Source organism: Corvus moneduloides, chromosome 31 (assembly GCF_009650955.1).
Source record: "Corvus moneduloides isolate bCorMon1 chromosome 31, bCorMon1.pri, whole genome shotgun sequence".
Lineage (NCBI taxonomy): Eukaryota > Metazoa > Chordata > Aves > Passeriformes > Corvidae > Corvus > Corvus moneduloides.
The window spans coordinates 1124308-1145619 of record NC_045506.1 but is presented as its reverse complement, the minus strand read 5'-3'; the positions used below and the strand labels follow the sequence as shown (position 1 = coordinate 1145619).

Genomic DNA, 21312 nt, shown 5'->3' with positions numbered 1-21312 from the left:
GGTGCCGCGCGGAGCGGACGCGCAGAGTTTAGAGAGCCGCTTCCGTCACCGGCGCCACGACCGGGGCCGCCGCCGGGGTCGGGGCCGCCGCCGGGGCCGCGGCCGCCATGGAGGCGCCGCCCGCGCCCCCCGCCGCGCCCCCTGCGCCCTGCAGCGCGGCGCGGAGCCTGCAGGACGAGCTGACGTGCCCCGTGTGCCTGGAGTACTTCAACGACCCGGTGCTGGTGGCCGAGTGCGGGCACAACTTCTGCCGCGCCTGCGTGACCCAGTGCTGGGAGGACTCGGCACGGCGCCTCTGCTGCCCGCAGTGCCGCGAGCCGGTCCCGCAGCGCCTCTTCCGCCCAAACCGCTCCCTTGGCAACATCGTGCATATCGTCCGCCAGCTGGGGCTGCCGCCGGGCCCCGCCGAGCCGCCGCCGGGGCCACCCGCGCCCGCGCCGCCGCTGCCCGCGGCCGCCCCGTCCGGCCCGCCGGGGCCGCCGCGCTGCCCGCGCCACGGGGAGCCGCTGCGGCTTTACTGCGTGCAGGACCGACGTGCTGTGTGTGTCGTGTGTCACCTGTCCCGCGAGCACCGCGCCCACACTGTGCTGCCCGCCGAGGAGGCGGCCCACGCCGCGGAGGTCAGTGCCGGGACCCCCGGGACCCCGCCCGCACAGCGCCCGGCTTGGAGGGAGGACAGCGAGGACGCCCCGCTTGAGGGGGCGGCGGAGCATCGGGACCCCTTCCCCGGAGAGGGAGAGCGCTGCGACCCCTCCCGGGGTGTTGGGGGGCAGTGAAGACCCCGCCCCTCCCGGGGTCTCTTTTGGGGTGCAGGACCCCCTCCTAAGAAATGGGGGATGCAGTAAGCGGGGAGGAGATCGGAAACACCCCCACCCCTAATTGGGGGTGCACAAGGAGATCTCACGGGGTGGGGATGCACCAGGGACCGCCCCTCTCTGGGGGGAAGCGCCTTTTGGGTGCAGTGGGAACCCCCAGTTCCACAGGGGAGTACAGAAATGAGCCCTCAGTTCCCCCCCACGTGTGGGGTGCAGTCGGGACCCCGCCGATGTGTTCCCCGGCTTCATTCGGGGATATTGGGAGGCAGTTAAGGGCCCCTCCAGGCCGTGTGGAGGTCACGGGGGAGCCCCTCCCCAACTGGGCGCTGCTCCCAGGATTTGGAGTGCAGAAGGAACTGAATCGCCCCAAAACAGGGACAGCTCGGGGTAGGGTGCAGTGAGCAGAGGGTGTTCCCGGTGCGAGATCGAACTGGTTTGAACTGGGAGGACACTGGGAAAGGGGTGTCTGGGGGGAAAGGGGGCACGTCAGTGTGGGGGTGATTGTGCAAAATCCCACCAGCCCCCCCAAAATCCACCGCTCCCCCTTCCCGGGACAGGAGCGAGCTGGAGCCTGAGAAGGAGGGGAGCAGCGGGTGATGTATCCTCCCGCCCCGATCCCGACCCAGGCTGGAAGTGGCGCAGGACCTCCTCCAGGAGCCGCCTGTTCTCCCCCGCCCCCTCCGTTCCCCCCCCAACTCCAAGGCCCTTGGGGAGTGACGCAGAGCGAAAATGGAGCCCCCCCGGCGGCGCTGGGACCTCCCCAAGTCGCGTGTCGTGATCACAGTGGGGATTAATTAGTAATTAAAAGCTCAAGGGCTCGATGTGGGCTGCCAGGCCTCGCTATTCCAGCCAGGAGCAGCGGATCCAGAGGGATCCAAGATGCCGGACGGAGCCGGTGTCGCTGCGCAGTGGCAGCAGGAGGAGGGTGGCACCAGCACGATCCCGAAGGATCAGGGAAGGGGATTGTGGGATCATTAACCACCACATATTAATGATTGTGGTTATTAAATCCTTTTATATGGGATTTTGTCCCGGAACTCTCCGTGGTTCCTCTTCCGGGGACGCTGGCGCTGTCCCCCTGCCCCAAATCTGGGACTTTGCCCTTTTTTTTAGGACACAAATGTCCTTAGGCAGATCCTGGCTGCCGCTCCTTTGGGACTTTTTCTCCCTCGTTAACCTGCTTTTATGAGTTCTTAATAATTAGTTGTTGCTGAGCTCCCCCCACCTCATTTTTTTCCTGATACATGCTCTAATCTCATGGAAAAATTCCAAAGGCAGCAACTCCTGGCTCTTAACGGTCAAAATCCTTGTATTTTGGGTTTTAGTTACAAAATAAGTGGGTTTATTTGCCCCCAAGCCCAGTTGCTGTTTGCATGGTGTTGCTGGGGCTTCTCTGCCCTCCATGGAGGTCAAACTACTTAAATGAGGATGAGGTTAATTAATTCTTAATTTAATGAGGAGTTTGGAGGCAGCAAACCGGGGGGGGGGTGGTTCCAGCCCGATTTTGGGGCACCTCGAGGAGGGGAAATGGGGAAGGTGATCCTGGGACGAGGACGGGCATGGGACTGGAGCGTTTGTTTCCTCACAGGCAGCTAAAATTAATTGATTGGGGTTCTTTTCCGGTTTTTGGGCCGGTTGGGGTGAATTCTGGGGTTTTTTGCATAGTCTGAGGTTAGGGTTGTGGGGAGCAGGGCAGCTGCTGGTTCCAGCTCCAAAAAAATCCTCAGATTGGGCAGATTTGGCCGTTTTAGCAGCAGCAGCCCTTCCCTCCTCATCACCCACAGGAAGAATTCCCAACTGATCTCCTTGTTCTGCTTCCAGGAGGTGCCCCAGGAGCACTTGAGCTCCCTGAGGAAAGGGCGTGAAGAGGCCAAGGCCGAGCGGGAGCGGCAGAGCGAGGAGCTGCTGGTGAGTGCGGCGGGTCCCCGGAGCCCCCATCCAGGAGGGTCCATCCTCGCTTGGGGGTTCCCTGAGACCCCCGTCCAGGAGGGTTCAGTCTCACCTAGGGATTTCCTGGCTGTGGGAATTTGGTCCCACCTGGGGGATTCCCCCTCCCCGTGGGAATCCCAGCATTCAGAGATTCTCTCACTTGGGGATGATTCCCTGAGCTCCATGGCCTCATGGGGATCTTCCCTGTGGAATTGCAGAAGCAGACGGAGGTGGAGCGGCAGAAGATTGTGGCTGAGTGCAAGGAGCTGCGGGTGTTCCTGGAGGAGAAGGAGCAGCTCCTGCTCTCCCGGCTGGAAGAGCTGGAGAGGGACATCGGGCGCCGGAGGGATGAGAGTGTGGCCCGGCTGGCTGAGGACATTGCCCAGCTGGACAAGCTCCTGGCAGAGCAAGGCGGGGACAGCGGGACAGGGAACACATCTGGCGAGGTGGGGCTCCTGTTATGTGTCTCCATCGAAAAAATTCTTCTTCATGGACACAGAAATCCCCTCTATTGGGCAAAAATATCCTAATTATAGGGACAAAACCTGTTTGTGGGGATGAAAATTCCATTTATAGGCACAAAAACATCCTGTTTATGGGGTGAAAAAAGGTATAAAAGGTTCCATTTATGGGGCAAAATATTTCCATTTATTGGGGGAAAAATTCCTATTAATGGGGTTAAAAGTTCCATTTATGGAAACAAAAATGTCTTTATAGGGATAAAAGTCCCTTCATGGGGTCCTCCCCGTCTTTGGGGAGGATTTTGAGATCTCTGAGGTAGGAGAGATGCTGATCCTAACAAATTGCTTGGGTTTTTTCCTCTTCCAGAGTGTCGTCCCGGCTGGTAGCAGGTGAGTGAACTGGGTGAACTGGGAGGCTCTGGCTGCAGGCGGAGCTGGTGTTCCAACCCTTCCTAGGGGGAATTCCCTGATTTTGGGTCCCTGACTCCCGTGTCTCTGCAGCCTAGAGAGCTGGATGTTCCTCAAGCCCGAGCCTGGCTTTTCCGAGCTGGAGAAGAAGCTGAAGAGCTTTTCCCAGAAGAGTGCGGTGCTCAAGGAAGTGCTGCTGGAATTCAAGGGTGAGCCTGACAAGAGCCTTCCTGGAAAAAATCACTGCTTCCCAGCCAGGATCCCGTGTGGAAGTCCACCAAAATCAGGGCTGGGACGGAACCTGGCTCTTACTTCCCCCCCCTGGGCTGACTGGGAGAGCTCTGGGTTGTTTGAGCATTGGCTCATCCCAGGGAAAAGGTGGGGGAGCAGTGATTTCCCTGGGATTTGAGTGTGGATGTGTGGAGTAGGGATCATTCCCATGGCTTGGGCAGTTCTGGGGGCTCAACTTCTTCCTTCTCTTCCCGCAGAAAACCTGCGCTTCGAGCTGGAGAATGACACAGGTGAGGCTGTCAGGATTGGGATAAGACTTCCCTTTTCCAGGGGTTTGCATGGAATTGGCTGGAATTTGGGGCCGTGACTTCCCTTTTCCAAGAGATAATGTGGGAATTTGCCGGGATTAGGGGTTATGGGAGCTCTAACCTCCCTTTTCCAACGGTTGGAATTGTTGGGCTTGGGTTCTGTGTGGGCTCTTCAAGATGCTACAGGTGACTCACCTGTGTCCTTCCCCTCAGGTTTGGGACACAGACAATGGATCAGTTCCAACACAGGTGGGACAATGATCCCAGAGGTGTCTCATCTGTGTTGTCCCCATTGGGTTTGGGACAGAGAGAATGGGTCAGTCCCCAGACAGGTGGTAGAATGAGCCCACAAATGACTCACCTGTGTTGTCCCTGTTGTGTTTGGGGACACAAACCATGGCTCAATCCCACCACGATTCCACAGGTGACTCACCTCTGTCCTCCCTGGTGGGTTTGGGACACAGCCACTTGAGTCAAGCCCTCCACTCCCACAGGTAACTCCTTCCCTTTTCCCCTCCAGGCGACCTCTCCCTGGACCCCGACACGGCCAACCCCTACCTGGTGCTGTCGGAGGACAAGCGGAGCGTGCGGCTCCGCGGGGCCCCCCAGGAGCTGCCAGCTCATCCCAAACGCTTTGACTATGCCTTCTGTGTCCTGGCCTCCGAGGGCTTCTCTGCTGGCCGCCACTACTGGGAAGTGGAGGTGGGAGACGGGGAGAGCTGGGTCCTGGGCGCCGCCCGCGAGTCCGTGCGCCGCAAGGAGAAGGTCGACTTCGCCCCCGAGGAGGGGATTTGGGCGGTGGGGCTCAACTGGAAGGGCAAAAATTGGGATCAGTACCAGGCGTTCACATCTCCTGAGACGCCGCTGTCCCTGTGTGAGCGGCCACGCAAGATCGGGGTGTACCTGGACTATGAGGGCGGGTGGGTGGCATTTTACAATGCCGACAACATGGCTCCCATCTTCACCTTCACTGCCGCCTTCTCCGAGAGGATCTTCCCGTTTTTCTGGCTCTTCTATGTGGGCTCCTCACTGTCCCTCTGCAACTGAGTCTGCCCAGCTCACTGGTGTTGCCCCCTCTCCTCCGCCATCCTTAGGTTTTCCTTTGCTTCCAAGCAAAATGCCCCAAATCCTGCCCTTGGCCATTAAGGGGGGATTTTTTCCCGTTGCAATTCAAAGTTTGGAGTCTTTTTGCCCCCAAAATCTTCCTCAAGGGCATTGGTTGGCGAGGGGGGGCTGCTTGAGCACCCCCTCCCTGTTGCTGGTTAAACACCGCTGTAGTTAATTTTGTATTTTTCTTTGGAGTTGGAGCCCCATGGAACAGGGAGAGGCTGATCCCATCCCACCTCGAACCGTAGCCAAAGCTTTGTGCCACCCCCCCCCCCGCCCCATCCTCCCAAGAATGCTGTGTGGAGAGGAGGGGTCTGTCCCCCCATCTCCCCCTTCCCCCCCCCCTCCCCGTTTGGACACCAGGTCATCTTTAGCCATCTTATCCTCCCCTGGGGAAAGGGCCGAGCCCGTCCTGCTGTTGCTGAGTGACCGTCCCCAATCTCCCCTGTTGCCCCCCATTTCTCTCCTTACTCCCCCCATTGTCCCCCCTTCCTTGCCCCCCCATCTCCCCCAATGCCCCCCCATGTCCCTCTTTGCCTCCTCATCTCCCTCACTGCCCCCCTATTTCCCTCCTCATCCCCCTGTCTCCCCCTTGCTTCCCCCAAACTCTGAGCCCCCAGAGCACCAGGATCCCAGGAAGGGGCCATGGATATTTGGGGTCACTCCAAACCCAGGCCAGGGTCAGCTGGGGGGTTTTGGGGGGGCTGGGGGGTCCGTGTTCTAGGTGTGATCTTGCGCTTGCCCGCTCCCCTTGCGCCCTCCCCGCTGCTGCTGTTCGTGTCCTTTGCCCTGTCACTGTTAGTGGGGAAATAAAATGTTGCTGTGCAAAAAAATCCCTAAAACCCGATAATTTGGGGGTTTTTGGTGCTGGGGGAGGAGGAAAAGCTGCTCCTGCTCGGGGGGAACGGAGACAGGGACGTGCCCTTGTCCCCAGACTGCTGGGGTGGAACGCAGAGGGCTTTTGTGGCCACTTGGGATTCACTAATTGGTCCTAACTTGGAGCTTCCAAATATCTGTAAGTTCAAATTCTGGTTTAAATCCAAGTTTTAAATGGAAATTAAATAAAGTTTGAAGGAAAAGCTTGAAGCTCTGGGAGCTCCCACTCTGGGAGCTGGGCACTCCCTCTCAGCCCAGTTTGGGGGCACAGCCCCACTGGGAGCTCCATCTCATCCCAGTTTGGGTCCCCAATTCCTGGGTGTTTGGTGTCTCCACTCCCTCTCCAAGCCCTTTTCCTGTGCCCAAACCACCCAAATATCACTCTTCTGTCTCTTTTCCATAAAAATCTGGCACCAAATCCCACTTTTACCCAAAATAAGTCTTTACTGAGGATCCACCTGTGGCAACAGTGCTGGGCTCGAGGGAAGCTGGGATTTGGCAGAAAAATGGATTTGCCCCAGGATTGGCAGAAAAGCTGAGATTTTCCCAAGTTTTGCCTCTCCCGTGTAATTTTGGCACCTGGAGCCACTGCAGGGTCCAGCATCGTCCCTGATCCTGCTCCAGTCCCCAGACTGGGGGGACAGGTCCCTCTAGGACCCCCCCTCACCCATCCCCCGGCCTTGGGGCGTGCCTGGATCCTGCCCAACATCCCCCCCCCCATACTCCAGTGGGGTCCTCCCTGTGTCCCCCCCGCTGCCCAGGACATCCCCAAGCAGCTCCAGGGGTTCCACTGGCCCAGGGGGCTCCGGGTGCTGCTGGATTCCCTCGGGCTGGGGTGGTCCCTCGAGCCCCCTGGGATGGCTCTTGCTCTTGTGGGCGGTGACGTTGTCCCTCTTTTCAAACCTCTTCCCGCAGACATCGCACGGGAATTGGTAGAAGGAGTCGGCGTCATGTTTCCTCATGTGCCAGTTCAGGGAGGCTTTTTGGCGGCAGGTGAAGCCGCAGATCTCACACCTGGGGGAGATCCCGGCAGGAGTAAAAAACCCCAGGGATGAGGCACAGGGAGAACTGGCCCTGCCGTGCTCGGGGCTGGAATGTGCTGTGGGTTGAAGCTCCAGCGCCCTCCTGGCATGAACACGTTGGACCGGAGTCCTCCGTTCTGCATTAACCTGCGCCTACTTAACACTGCCCTGGAGCTGAGGCTGGAGCTGCTGGATCTGGGCACAGCCAGCTCCAAGGGCAGAAACCTCGTGAGAAATCCCAGCCCAGCTTTTGGCTGGATGCCATGTGTTGAGGAGCTGATTTTGGGTTGAAAAGGGTGGGAAGAGGCTCTGAGGCTGAGCAGAGCTGCAGAGATGGGACTGGGACTTACCGGAGAGGTGGAAACGGGACTGGGATTTACTGGAAGGGCAGGGATGGGACTACGACTTACTGGCAAGGCGGAAATGGGACTGGGACTTACTGGAGCGGCTTCTCCCCAGTGTGGATCCGTCGGTGGATGATCAAATTGCTGCTGGTGCGGAAGGAGCGCGCACAGAACTCGCAGATGTAGTCCCGCTTGTCTGGGAGCAAAGGAAAACGGATCGGGCTGATCCGGCCTGGAAAAACCCTCCGGGCCCTCAGGATGTGCTTTGGGAGCAGGGAGACTTCCCAGCATGGGAATGGAGATGATAAGGGAGAGATTCAGGGAGCAAAGGGCAACAGCGATGGTTCCCGGCGATGGGGATTTGGGACCGGCTGGCCATGGCCCAGTGGGGAGGGGGGTACAGGAGGTGAGAATCCAATGGGAGCGGGTGGAATCCGTATAAGAAGTGTGAGCCATAAGGGAGGTGTAATCCCTATGGAAGGAGGTGTGATCCATACAGGGGAGTTGTAACTCCTACAGGAGGATGTCCAGGAATGTGTAATCCATAGGGGAGGAGGCGTGATTCCCGTGGAAATGCCCTGCTCACCACTGTGCAGCTTCTCGTGTTCCTTCAGGTGCTTCTTGAAGTTGAAGGATTTCCCACAGGTGGGCTCAGAGCAGGTGAAGGTTTTCTGGTGCACATGCTGGTACTTCTGGTGGTGCTGCCGGGGGGAAAAACCCATCAGCTCCCAATTCCAGCTCCAGGACACCCCACCCAGGCTCCCCAGTGCTCCAGGAAGAGCCAGTCCCTCCAGGCGCTCACGTTCAGGTACTGGCGGTTGGAGAAGATTTTTCCGCAGCCCTCGAAGTCGCAGAGGAGGATCTCGCGCTTTGCCGCCTTCCTGACAGAGAAAACATGGGAAAAGTCATTGGCAGGAAGGAGGAGGAGGATTGGAAAAGCTGTGGGATATGGATCTGGCCCCTGCTCCTTCCTCCTCACCCACCTTCCCTTTTTCCCACCCATAAAATCTAAAATGAAGCAAATAAACCCTTTCAGAGCTTCCTGCCTGTCCCCCATGGAAGAGCTGAGCGCCTCTTCCTGGGAATGCCTGAAAACTTCCCTGGCCCCTTCCCTCCCCCCCCTTTCCCAGGTACCTGATCCTCTTGGGGCCGATCTGAGCCACATCCTTGTCGCTTGCCCGTGGTCGCCGCCGGCAACTGCAATAGGAAAGAGCCATTTGAGCCAGGCCGTGGTGTCCCCTCGCTGTCCCCAAGCCCAGAGCCAAGAAACCAAAAGATTCCCGAGGAAATCCCACATTAAATCATCCTCAGGGCCAGCATTTCTCCTATTTTCCCCCCACAGGAGCAGGACACGCTGGAACAAACACATCGTTCAGGCATTAAAATAAGAACAAATTCTTTATTGCTTGTTACAAAACCCTTTTCACATGGTTTGGATGTGTCCCAGGACACTGAAATTGGCTCCCAGCCTGGTTTGATCTATAATTCATCCATGGCTCCCTGGAAACCACAACTATTCCTGGCTGTCACCCTGGAATTAAGGAAAGATCCATTAAAAGTGGATTAAAGCAGGGTTTGGGGAGGAGAAATAACAGGATGGTGAGAGATGCCAATGCCCAAGCATGGATTCAGCCTGGGGCTTGTCCCAAATCTCTTAAAAACAGGTTTTATCAGCTCAGGGTGGCTTTACCTGGGGGAGGGAGAAGAGGAGGAATGTTTCGACATCTGGAAGCTCCTCCTTTGCTCATAAGCCAGGATTTTATCTCCCATTTTTGACTTGCTGTGACAAAAGAGGGGGGATAATTAACCAAAAGATTAGAAATACGATCTGTGTTGCCAAACTCGGCCCAAAAAGCGCTGACCCAAAGCTTAGGCTTGGCTTTGGGGAAGGGGTGGAGAGCTACAATCAAGGCAGTTTTTGAGGCACCATCCCCACCGGTGCCTCAAAAGAGCCACCAGCCCCCAGGTTGGACATATTTGGAGGGCTGGACCCTGGAATTTGGGGTGGAAATCAGGCAGAACCCAATAAGCACCAGAAAAAAAACCAAACCCCACATTTAATTCACTTTTGGCCTCAAAAAGGATGGCCTCGATTCAACCCGGACTCTTCCACCCTCACATTGGATTTGGGAGCCTGGGATCCGCATGCCCAGCGATGGCAGGGAGAGGGGAAGAGCAAATTCCAGCATTACCTTCACTGGGATTGGGTCTCCAGGAAGGGTGGTCCCTCTTCCAGCTGCATCTGGGGAGGTTCCAGAGCTGCCGGGAGAGGGGAGGGCGTTCAGCATCCAAAAGGAGCCGCTCAAAGGGATCGATCAAAGCCATAAGGGAGTGGCATAACACTCACCTGGGGAAAGCTTTGGGATGGGATTGGCACTGAGCCTGTCTTTCAGTAGACAGATGAAGGAGTTACGGCTGATTCCAAGGAAAAGGGGGGATTTAACCCCCTTATTGTATCAAAAGCGTAAGAAAATCCATCCAGGTGAGGTGTCTAGGTGCGTCGGATCTGAGGCCGTGCACAGACCGAGCCCCAACCCAATGTCCCCTTAATGCTTGTGCAAAGCCCCAGTGAAGCCCTGAGGGCTGATTAGAGCTTTTTTAGTGCAAAACATTGAATTTTATGTGCCTGGAAAGGAGAGCTGGCAACCCAACACTCAGCCCCAAAGCTGCTGGAGAAGCCGCAGATCCATCCGTGGAGGAGATTGTGGTGGGCTGATAGATTTTGGGCTGTTCCATCTCCAGTCTGGTGGAGGCTTCAATGCCCACCACAGTTCTGGTTCAATGGGTCTTTGCTGCCCTCCGTGGCGGCCCCAGCCTCGGCAGCCTCTCCTCATTCCCCAACCGTCCTGGACTGGCCCCACGAGGGACAGGGTGGGTGACGCGAGGCTCATGAAGCCCCTGCAGCGACGTTGGTGAGCCAGACCCCCCTTTGCTCGCTCAACACCCAGTGAGACCAAGAAACACGGCTCTGCCCTGCGGTCAACGGTGTCACGGGGAGGGTTGACCCCCCTCCCATGGGGACACGCAGCTCTTGCTCCATGGCCAACAATGTCATGAGGAGGGTTAACCCCACTGGAGACACACAGTTCTTGCCCCATGGCCAACAGGACTGGACACTCCCAAGATGATGACTCTGAACCCCCTCCCCTCATCCCTTCACCGCTGTGGCTGCCACGACTCACCTGACCCGTCCGCTCTTCTCCTCTGAGGGGCCAGAGCTGGGCAGGGGCGGCTCGAGCAGGGGCTGCTCCTCGATTGGCTTCTTGCGGGCCTTGGGTTGGCTCTGGTGTCGCTGTGGCTCTGAGTCGCTGTGGGGGGCACAGACCAGGGTGGCTGAGGGGGTTGGCTGGTTGATGGGGTGAGGTATGGGTTAGATGTGGTAGGAAATGAGTTAGTTGGACATGGTTTAGACATGGGGTGGTCATGGATTAGACACGGGTTGGTCACGGAAGGCTGTGGTTAGACGTGGAAGGACGTTGTTTGGACGTGGCTGCACATTGTTTGGGTGTGGAAGGACATTACTAGACGTGGCAGGACACGGTACGACATGGTTGGCCATTAGTTGGACGTGGCAAAGACCCTCCCCCAGGTGAGACACAGTGAAAATACCTCCCCAAAATTCTGTGCCCTTTGACCCCAGAAAGACCTTATTTTAGCACCACACAGACACTATTCCCACCTCCAGGGCAGCAGGACAAGCACGTGGCAGAGACATGAGGCCTGAAACCCTCCCAGTGCAATACTGGTCTGAACCGATACGGTGTCAGTGGGCACCGAGGAGTGGCTCCCACACGATCCCGATCCGCAGGCTCCGTCACAGCGCTCCCACCTGTCCAGGGACGGGTGGTAGTTCTCATCATGTAGGTCATCGGTGTAGGCCAGGTCATCACCCTCGGCGAAGTCCTCGTCCTCCTCTTCCTCTCGGGGCTCAACTCCTGGCTCTACGTCCTTCCCCGGGATGGCGCTGCTGGACAGCGACCTGGGTCAACTCTGCCACGATGGCTCAACCACAGACAGTCACATTGGCCAACACTGGGGACCCAGGGATGGGTCAGACAGGGCCAAATGCAACCATCGGCCTCACCAGAGGACGCTTGTGGGTGCCACCACTCACCTCCCGCCAGCTGCTGCCACAGGCCCCGGTTCCAGTGGCACCTGGCGGGCTGAAAGGGGACAGGAGGGTGGTGAGGAAGGGCTGGGAGAGGTGAGGAGGATGAAGAATTGCGAAGTATGGGGCTGTTGGAAAGGCCCACAGGGTTGGGGCAGCGTTTGATCCCAGTGGGATGGTGGTCACTGAATCCCTAGAACTGGGAGAGGGGCGGAAGGTGGGGAATCAAAGGGAGTTGAGGGTGGAAAGATGACCTGGAGGAGCTCACCTGTGCCACCACTGTCACCACCATCTCCCAGCTCCTCGCCCTGATCCCCATCACCACGGGGTGACCCGGCCGCTCCCTCCACTCCGGCCTTGTTGGAGCCCGGCATGGCCCTACGGAGCGAGTGCCGGCGTCCAGCATCCAGGGAGGGGCTGCCTCCCTGGGCCGCCCTCGGGGGGTCACTGGAGGGGCTGTTGGGGACCCCGGAGCCGCCCCACGAGAAGCGGTGCCCAGCTACGCACTCCCAAACCAGCGGGGCTGAGCTGCCTGGTGCTGGCAGCAGGATGTCCGGCACGAAGCCGCACTCCTGGCCATGGCCATGGGACAGCACGACCAGGCGCTGCAGTGCAGCCGGCTGGAGCCGCTCCAGCTCCAGCTCTCCTGGGAAAACAAAGAAATCTGTGAAAGACAGCTCCATAATGGCATTTTGGGGGGGGGGGCTGGGACACCTGCAAGCCCCCCTCCACCTTCCTCAGGCTCTTAGGCTTCCTCCTTGTTAAGAGCAACCGTCAAACAGCTTCCCAAAAATGAGCTGGGGATGGCAAAAACAGGGAACACAGGGAGGATTTGCCTAGTGCTCAGGGGGGTGAGCAAACTCAAGAGCAGCTCCAGGTGCTTCTCCAGCACCCAACCCAACGGGAATCCTCCCTCTCCACCATGAACTTCTTATGGACCCAAACTACTGGATGCCAGCATGGAATTGGGAGGGAAGCACATACCTGGGCTCCAGGTGCAGCCATGAGAGCTGTACCTGCACGGGAAGACAGAGGTGAGCAAGCAAAAACCTGAATTTTCCCCATGAGAGGTGGGTTTCAATCGTTTTTAAGCCCCTCTAGTGACCTGTCAAGGAGGAACTGGGCCAACTGGGAGTGCAGGGTGAATCCAAGCTGCTCCTTGAGGCGGCACCAGCGCTCCAGGTGCCCCCCGATGCGGATGCGGCACTTGCTGCGCCGTGCGTCCAGTTCCCGGCGCTTCTGGCGCCGGACGCACTCTGGGGCCCGCGGACGACCCCCGCGGGCCGAGTCCACTGGGAAGGGCTGGGGCGACACAGGGGGTTTAGAGGGGGATGGGGAATACAGGGGTGGTCTGAGCCTGGAGGGGTCAGGCGGGGAATTTGGAGTATCACGGCTCCGTAGGAGAGTCCGGAGGTGACAGGCAAACATGGGAAGCGGACGTGGACAGGGCCCTGTTGCACGGGTGGGGAATCCTGGGGGCTCAGGGAGGACGTGGGGGGACACACAGGGATATGGGCAAGTGCTGGGGGGGTGACAGCGTACACGATGGGGGGACACAGGGGTGGCGCAGCATCATGGGGGGGATGGGCAGGGGATCGGGTGAGGAATTAGGGTCTCCTGGCTCCATAGTGGTGTCATGGGGGGGGAGGGGGGGGGGCAAGGGACATAGGAGGGGTCACAAGGGGGGGCGGGGAGGCACCCACACTGCTTCCAGGCCCCACCCCTCTTAGCCTCGCCCCGTTTAAGCCCCGCCCCCTTCCCGCCGTTTCCCCCGGGCCCCCCCGTCCCCCCCCCCCCGCCTGTTCCCGCCGCCGGGCCTTAAAGCGGATGGGGCGGAAGGGGGAACGTCCGCGACTCCATGCGCTCCCGCCGCCCTCTCCGCCCGCGCCCCGCCGCCCGCGAACCTCCTCTGCCGCTCCGCGCTCCATTCCGCGCCGAGGGGGCCCCACCCCGCGCCGTGCCCCCTTTAAGAGCCACTGGACCCACCCCCTCCTCGCTCACGCCGCTCACAGACGGCAGCAAAGATGGAGGAGGCTCCGCGCCCCGCGCGTGCGCGCAGCCGCGGGGGCCGTGGGGAGGTACGGTCCCACCCAGGGGACAGCACGGGAAATTCCCGCAGGGGATTGGGGTGGACACGGGGCGAGAGGTGGAGACAGGAGACGGACATAGGGTGACATAGTGTCAGGAAAACTACTCCACAAACACCAGAGGTTTATGTCCAAAAAGGAGACAGAGGAGTCCTGTTATTTTATTTGAATAAAGGGACCTTTTTCGTTGTTTATCTCTCAGTGCTAATTTCATCAACCAGCAGGCCCAGAGCTTGTTTGTGAAGACGAGTTTCTCATTCCTTTCAATACGGAGACACAGGAGGGGCATGGGGGACAAGAGAGAGAGACACACCTACCTCACAGCTGTCCCCAAGACACTGGGGGGCTTTTGGAGTTGCTGGGAGGGGATGTGAGGCACTGGGAGACCCTGAGGCACATGACACAGTACCGCGGGTAGAATCATCCCATGGTAGGGGGAATCCTCAGGAGCTCCTAGGGCCGTCTCAAGGACCTGGATGGTTTTAGGGGTCCTATAAACGCCTTGGGTGGGGCCTATGCAACTCTCTGGGAACTGGGAGGGGTTTTGGAGGGCCTATAGGGGCCTTGGGGAATTTGGGGGCCCATAAAAACCCCCTAATAAAACCAGTGGGAAGGAACTGGGACTCCTGGGAGTGATCCAGTCACTGAAACAGAGAAGAAAAGAAGTCGAAGTCACTCCAACACCGCAGAACCTTCCAGAAACCCCAAGGACACAGCCCACAGCCCCCTGGGATCATCCAGGACCACTCCAGGCCAGGCAGAAGCAGGGTTCCTGGCAGCGTTGGTCTGGGAGAAATCCTGTGCTGTTCACAATTTTAGGAGCCCACTCCCGGCCACCGGCACCCAGAGGCTAACGCCGGCCCTATTCCATGGGAAACAAAACACAGCCACCCAGTTCCTCGATATCTGTTTCAAGGTGGCCTTTGGCACTCCAAGGGCAGCCAGAGGCTCAGCTGCTGGCAGCTTCAGTCTGGGAGAAAGCCCACACTGTTTGCAACTTTAGGAGGCGGCACCCCAATCCAGGGCGCCTGGAGGTGAAGGGTTAGGTTTGAAAAAAACCTGAAACGCAAAAATCATCCACACAAGGTCAGAACCATTCCCCGCCCACATTCTCACAGGCAGACACAAACAGACAGATGAACACACACTCAAAGACAGCTACAGACAGTCACACGCTCACACACAGTCACACGCTCTTCAGCATAGACCCTGACTGCAGCCCTTCGTCAAAACACTCTCCTGAAGAAGACGCTTCAACGCACCTTCCGGCTGCCGCTCCTTGACGTCGAAGGGTAGATTCCGGGAAAAATCAGTAGCATCAGTGACGGTGGAGATCCGAAGCTGCCTCAGGAACCTGCGAGACAACGTGAGGCGGTCAACGAGAGGCCAACATCCAGGAGTTATCCCCACGCCAGGCCCATAAATTTTCTACCCAAAAGCCCATAGACAAGAGATGAACTGTTAAGTTTTACGACTGTTCTATCTAACCATGATTCCTCGTGCCGGGACAGGGTGGCTCTGACCGCAAGTAGCACACAGACGGGCTGTGCACCAAATCTAAGCAAAGATGACGAGAGGGCTTGAGATGAGTCTCTGGAAGATTAATTCTCAAGCACGATACACTTTGAGGCAACGGAACTAACTGCAGTCACACGGGGAGACTGTGGTACGCTCCATCTAGAAGTCCAAGGGAACGGCGCGTGAAAAGAAGGCACTACCAAAACTGAGAAGGAAGATGGATGAGAACATCTTGGGTACTTCTTCCTGTCTCAAGAAGCAAAAACGTAAAGATGCCGGAATAAGCATGCAAGTAGAGTACGGCCGCTATGGCCCGGAACGCTGCCGCTAAAGCACCGGGACATAACAAAGCCCCGTGACACAGAAGACAATGGAAGCAACAACATAGACACAAGTTGAAACTGCCCAGCAGTTTCACCTGATGGAACCAAGATTATTAGTGCAAGATGAGCTGGAGACCGATGATGCCAAGAAAAGAAGGCTCTACAGCAATAGCATGCGACAGTGAAACGTAACTCCTTATGAGAAGTTAGTGCCAAAGCTGCTAAGAGGACGCTTGAGAAGCTCAGTAGGCTAGAGACGGAGGTGACAACTACCAGGGAACCGGAGCGATCGCTCCGGCCGCGAAGGTGGGCTCCTTGGGTGAAAGGATCAGCGACGACGTTGAGACTCAAAGAAGGCAGATGATGCGAAGCTCGCGAGAACACGGAGATGGGTCGGAACTGCCCTGCCCGGCAAAGGGTCAGGTGACGCTGAGGAAAAACCCTCTCCCTTTACTTCCCAGGGGCATGTCCCGCTACAGCCCTCTCCTCTGAGCTAACTTCAAATTGTCTCCTGTGACTCCAAACGTTTTTCCCTTCTCCCGACCACCGGTCCCAACACTTAGCTTTCGGCAGATGAGCGGACAAAACCCATCCTCAGTGGAAAAGAACACGTGGGCGCCATGGATGTCACTACGTTTGCCACGGTCTGTTTCAGTGGCTGGAAAAATTCAGAAAATTCAGACTGCGATGCAACACCTCAGAAGTGTCCCCTTCCTCAACACCCCTCTCCCTCATAACTGTTGAGACTCATCACTTACCTGCTGTTTCAAGCTTGGGCTCCGCAGCTGCTTACGGCACCTAAGACGACAGAACAGAAAACGTGACTATTGCCCTCGAGAAGAGTAAGTCCCAGGGTTCCTCTGCACCGCCTCCCCGGCTCACCTCAAATCTTCATCTGACTCCAGAGGTGGCCCGGCTGACACCTGCAAAGTGAAAAGGCACACGCTTAGCATGGCGCCACATACCGCTCGCCCTAACCCAAATGCCGACTCACCCATTCGCCTCTATTTATTGGCATGTCCAAGGCAGTGGCAGCACCTGCAAAGAAAGAAAGAAAAAAAGCATGCTGACATAGTGTGAAACCACCACCTTCCTGTTCCAATTGAAGCACATCACACCTATACCATAAGCTTGCACCCACCAGGCCACCAGGAACCTGGGCCAGGACATCTTGTGAGTGGACCACTTAAAAAGAACAAACAACAACAGATGCTTAGAGCTGCACCATAAATTGATACCCGACCAACAACAACTCATTTTGTCCACTGATCGCCGCTCACTTTGCTCACCTGACCTTGACTGTTGCTATCCAGCTTTACCTCCTAAAAATAAAAACAAAGAACAATGCTATAACACAGCCACCATTTACGCTTGCCCTGCAAAGACAAACGGTGACAGACCTTCCCATGGGAACCCCCTCACCCGGTGTAGGGCGCTCTGCCACGGATTTAACCCGTCTGCATCTGAAAGAAAGTGATGACAAAATTCAAAGGGCTGCATCGTGACTTAACAGCTCCAGCCATCCTGTGTACATCTAGGAATATCATCTAGAGGCCAAACTACACCCTACATGACAAATTTCAAGTCCCCGAGCCTTGTCCTCTTACACCTATAGGCCAGGCTATGCAGCAGGGCAGAGCAGCTCCAGACCAAACCCATGCAGGCACCCATGACACAGCAGATGACAAATGAGGGGAAGCGACAAGGAGAGAAAACTCTCGATGAGGAGAATGACTGCAAGCACATCGAATGGCTAAGACTAAAGACACGAGATGCCCAAAAGACACAGAACGTACAACAGACAAGTGACACGACATGCATCGGGACTGCTCTGCCCCACGCACCTCGGCCTTGTGATCAGAAGTGATACTTTCCCTTTACAGGGCCTAAGGGGTCCCCTCTTGGTTATCCCCATCTCCGAAGCTGACTCAGTATTCCCTCCTGGCGAGCCCTGACCTGACACCCCGCTTTCACCCCCTTGACTTATCTCTCAGACGTCCGGGGATGCTAATCCGCCTTGGGCGCAAAAGAAGGCCGCCTTGTAGTCCTGGACTCTCCTGCCCTCGCTGGGTGGCTGTCTCTTAGTCAGCTACAATAAGGATAACTAAAGAAGCATCAGTGCAGGAACTTAGTGGCACCTCGGCCAGAACCCGACAATTCCTCTGCTCACAGTCTCCTAAGAAGGCCAGGGTCCTAGGGCTGCACATTTGGGCCATGCTCTGGACCAATGCCGTCGTCACAGGGTATACCTGGGTTGCGAGGAGACAAGGGGGTGTGGCATTGCTGAAACTTGAGCAGACCCTCGCTCCTTCCCTGACTTGCCCCAACACCTCTCCTGTTGCCGAATGCTGCCCGGACGGCACCTTTGAACAGGAAATGTAAAGGCTTCACTGCAGACTCCTGTAATACTTCTGGAAGGCACACGAGGGCGGCGAGCCGGGTCCGTGAGCCGGTCAGCGAGGGGCTGCGGCATAATAGAAGCGCACCACCTAAAATGCACAAACAATAACAGATGCTTAGAGCTGTACCAGAACTTGGCCCCCAAGCAATAACAACTCCTGTCCATGGGTCGCCGCTCACTTGGCTCCATCGACCTTGACTGCTGCTATCCGGCTTTACCTATTAGAAATAAAGACACAGAACAATGCTGTAACACAGCCACCATTCTCACCTCCCCTGAAAAGCTGAACAATGGCTGACTATCCTGGAGGAGAAGGGGCAAATCAAAATGCAAAGTCCTGTACTGACATAGTGTCCAAAAGCATCACACTGGCAGTTTAATTTCTGTCTGAAACCGCTGGACCACGACCTCTTTCTGCAGGGGTCTCTGTCATACTGGAGTAGCAGTTTGAATTCTGCAGACCACCTGTAAAACACCCAGAAAACAAAGGATGCTTATCGTTTCATCGCTAATACAACAACTCTGGTAGCATCCAGTTGTGTGCTGGAATCAATACTCATCTTGGCTGCCGGTATTCACCTGGCTCACCATCTCCCCGGCGCCAATACCCGGCCCTGTTGAGTGCTTTGCATCTTCAAAATTAAAGGAAAAGCCAAACAATGAGGTAAACACAGAGCTGAAAGTCAGGCCGCCGCTCAGGGGTTGGGTGCCGCGGTCCTCCGGCCTCCTCCGTTTGTATCGGGTTTACATCCTATCCCTCCGTCTCTGCAAAAAGATTATTTGTCAAAGTCACTCAGACACACAGGGAAAGCTTAACCTTTCCCAAGTTCTCATTTCTCAAAGCAAACCTCCTCAGATCCGAGAAGAGCCTGCATTAAGACAAATGCCTAGAGGACTGCAAGGTGCTGCTGCTGTCTCAGCCCACCCCTGAATAGACCAGCCATGGTTGCTCTGTCTGAGGTGCAGCTCGGGTGGCTAGGCAAAGCTCAAGGTTACTGGTAAAATCTTCTTTCTATTCCACCTACTCCTCACTCTATTCCACAGGGCAGAGCAGTTCCAAGCTAAACACCAACTCAAACAAGACATTATGCTACAAGCAGCATGACAAGAGAATGATAAAAAATAGCTCTCAGGAAGAAGAATGACGGCGAGGACCGAGACGACGCCAAAAAAGATGACCGATGGCACGGCAACGGTGGACGGAAGAGGCTCTAAGGAGCGGAAGAAAAGACTGTAACAGAGTGACCCGTTAGAAGAGCTGTCGGTCACGATGATCAAGACGGCTGAGAGACAATGCTGTGCTCAGAATGCTCCCCATATCCTTAGGATCTTATAAGCCCCAGAATGCTATAACTCACAGCCGGAAAGGACAGACAGCAACACAGCTGGGAACAAGGTCTTTTCTGAGATGCAATTCCTAGATGTGGCCGAGCCCACCGGTAAAAGAACGAACGATATCGGCGTCGTGCCGAGAAGCGCAAACATTCGAGAACCTAGAGATGACAGCTGACACTTGGGATAAGGCCCTCAAGGGAAAAGGCAGAGATATCTGAGCTACGGGATCCCAGAAACACACTAGACAACACACGACACACTAGAACTGCTGTGCCCTGCACACCCAACGGCTGCAATCAAAAGTAGAGCCGCTCCCTTTAGCTGTCCTAAGAGGCCCCTCAGAGAGCATCCCTTTCCCCTCTGCTAATTTTTAAACCTCTCCCAGGAATTTCCAACCCGCTACCCTGCTATCATCCCATCTGGGGCTCATGGCCCCCGACTTATCTTTCAGATAACCGATGACATGAATCCATGTCGGACATGAAATGAGTCCGCCTCGGCCATCTCAGAAGGCCCCGCGATCACCGGTTAGCTTCTTGGTCTGCTACGATAAAGAAAACCAAAATCAATGCACGAGTTTAATGGCACATGGGCCAAACACCAAGTTGGCTACTCGCCCTGTCGCAAGTGTGCCGGGGTCCTGGAGCCTAAGGCGTCATCCTGAGTCTAAGGCTGCGGCCGTTATTACAATGGGCACCCAGGTTAGCGAGAGACAGAGCTACGTGGCCTTTCTTTACGTGCCGTAAGACACGTAAATGCATCTTCTGTGCCTGTGGAAAAGCCTTAGGCGCCCCCAAACAGACACCATTTCCCACTGTGCTACCTTCAAAACCCCTCCACCGTAACTCCTAACCTGGTACCCCACTCATCCTCCCTCTCCCAGTCACAATCCTCCCCTTACCCATTGGAAAGCCTCAATCTCAGACATCATCTCTGACACAGGGCAGATCCCTTTTGCAACACGCTGAATTTGCTGAAAAAATCCAAAGTACCATACTTGACACAGCCTGGAATTTCAGGGATTTGCAATGCTTCTTAAAAAACAAAACAAAAGAAAACAAAAAAATTAGAAAAGCACTTTACCATCCCTGACACATAACCCCAAATCATTAACTTAAATACCCACTGTGTTCAATGCTATCTTCTTCACTGCCTCTGGTGATTTAGATGCCAAAAGCACCTGCTGAAAAGAAGCTAAGATAAACTGAAAGATTCCCTTGATTGAAATAAGAGAAGGGCTCTTACATTAGTTAATCCCAGAAAAAGAATGAAGGCCTTCGCCAAATGCTGGCGTTAATATACCCCTGGCTAGGCCCACCTGTCCTCCCTACGATGCTCTGGAAGAGGAAGGAGGCAAATAACACAAGGGGTAAAAGCTCAAATGAGCTACAGCTGGTTAGCTCACCTGACTTAAGTTTGAGGTGAGTAAAGCCATTCATATAATTAGTTACACGTGGAATACTAGTTAGTAATCACTAAGGAACAATTATGCAAATTAACAACTAGCTATACCAGCTATATCGATCTGTGCTGCCAAAGCATAAAGTTTTATTTCTTACCTAGTCTCTGCCCTTTCACTTGATGCAGTTGCAGAAAAAAAGAAGGCGTTATTATTTCCCTGAAGAAGTTTTTCCTCTATCTAGCACTTTACTCACCTTACACTTAAGCCAGAGGATGCATGCAGCTACAGCTCCTCTGAGGGCTTTTATACCTTGTGGTATTTGCTCCCTCCCTTTTCCCGGGCATCATGGGAACGAGAGGCGGGCCCGGCCAGGGGTATATTAACCCCAGCCTTTTGCAAGGGGATTTATTCCCCCTGTGGGATTGATGGGGATGAGGGCTCTCCTTTCGTTTCAATGAAGGGACTCTGTTAGCCTATTTCAGCTTTTTTTTTTTTTTTTTTTTTTTTTTTTTTTTCTTCAAGTGGGTGCTTTTAGCCTCTAAAGCAACAGAGGCATTAAAGACACTGGGAAGAAGATAGCATTGAACACAGGGAGTATTTAAGCTGTCAATTTTGGGTTGTGTGCTCAGGGGTAGTA

At 55.9% G+C, this 21312-nt stretch overlaps 2 protein-coding genes and 1 long non-coding RNA gene across 23 annotated transcripts; 1 reads left to right on the top strand and 2 right to left on the bottom strand.

Annotated features, from left to right (window-relative positions):
* The first annotated feature begins 92 nt into the window (after window positions 1–92).
* On the top strand, window positions 93–6338 carry LOC116436895 (E3 ubiquitin-protein ligase TRIM7-like). The gene is made up of 7 exons (XM_032094337.1): window positions 93–620; window positions 2637–2723; window positions 2963–3190; window positions 3573–3595; window positions 3707–3822; window positions 4102–4134; window positions 4673–6338. The coding sequence occupies exons 1-7, from the start codon at window positions 108–110 to the stop codon at window positions 5197–5199; spliced, it is 1527 nt and encodes a 508-aa protein (XP_031950228.1). The 5' UTR covers window positions 93–107; the 3' UTR covers window positions 5200–6338.
* A 217-nt stretch (window positions 6339–6555) lies between these two features.
* LOC116436888 (zinc finger protein 692-like) lies at window positions 6556–13667 on the bottom strand. Of its 4 annotated transcripts, none has more exons than XM_032094319.1 (12): window positions 13514–13666; window positions 12715–12911; window positions 12594–12625; window positions 11878–12255; window positions 11616–11664; window positions 11331–11468; window positions 10684–10809; window positions 8636–8698; window positions 8304–8382; window positions 8088–8202; window positions 7598–7697; window positions 6556–7149 (listed from the first exon to the last, which is right to left on the bottom strand). In XM_032094319.1, exons 1-12 carry the CDS (start codon window positions 13535–13537, stop codon window positions 6786–6788), a joined length of 1665 nt encoding a protein of 554 aa, XP_031950210.1. In that variant the 5' UTR covers window positions 13538–13666; the 3' UTR covers window positions 6556–6785. The 4 variants fall into 4 exon arrangements, with proteins under 4 accessions (XP_031950210.1, XP_031950211.1, XP_031950212.1 ...); XM_032094320.1 differs by having other exon boundaries at window positions 11331–11465; window positions 13514–13665; XM_032094321.1 differs by lacking the exon at window positions 11878–12255 and having other exon boundaries at window positions 13514–13667.
* A 370-nt stretch (window positions 13668–14037) lies between these two features.
* Window positions 14038–21053, bottom strand: LOC116436953. Of its 18 annotated transcripts, none has more exons than XR_004237119.1 (7): window positions 20175–20305; window positions 18518–19817; window positions 16679–18403; window positions 16532–16575; window positions 16420–16460; window positions 16296–16335; window positions 14038–16195 (listed from the first exon to the last, which is right to left on the bottom strand). It is a non-coding gene; the product is annotated as an uncharacterized LOC116436953 (long non-coding RNA). The 18 variants fall into 18 exon arrangements; XR_004237118.1 differs by having other exon boundaries at window positions 16420–16575; window positions 16679–16722; window positions 16827–18403; XR_004237120.1 differs by having other exon boundaries at window positions 16420–16722; window positions 16827–16859; window positions 16938–18403.
* Window positions 21054–21312: the final 259 nt, after the last annotated feature.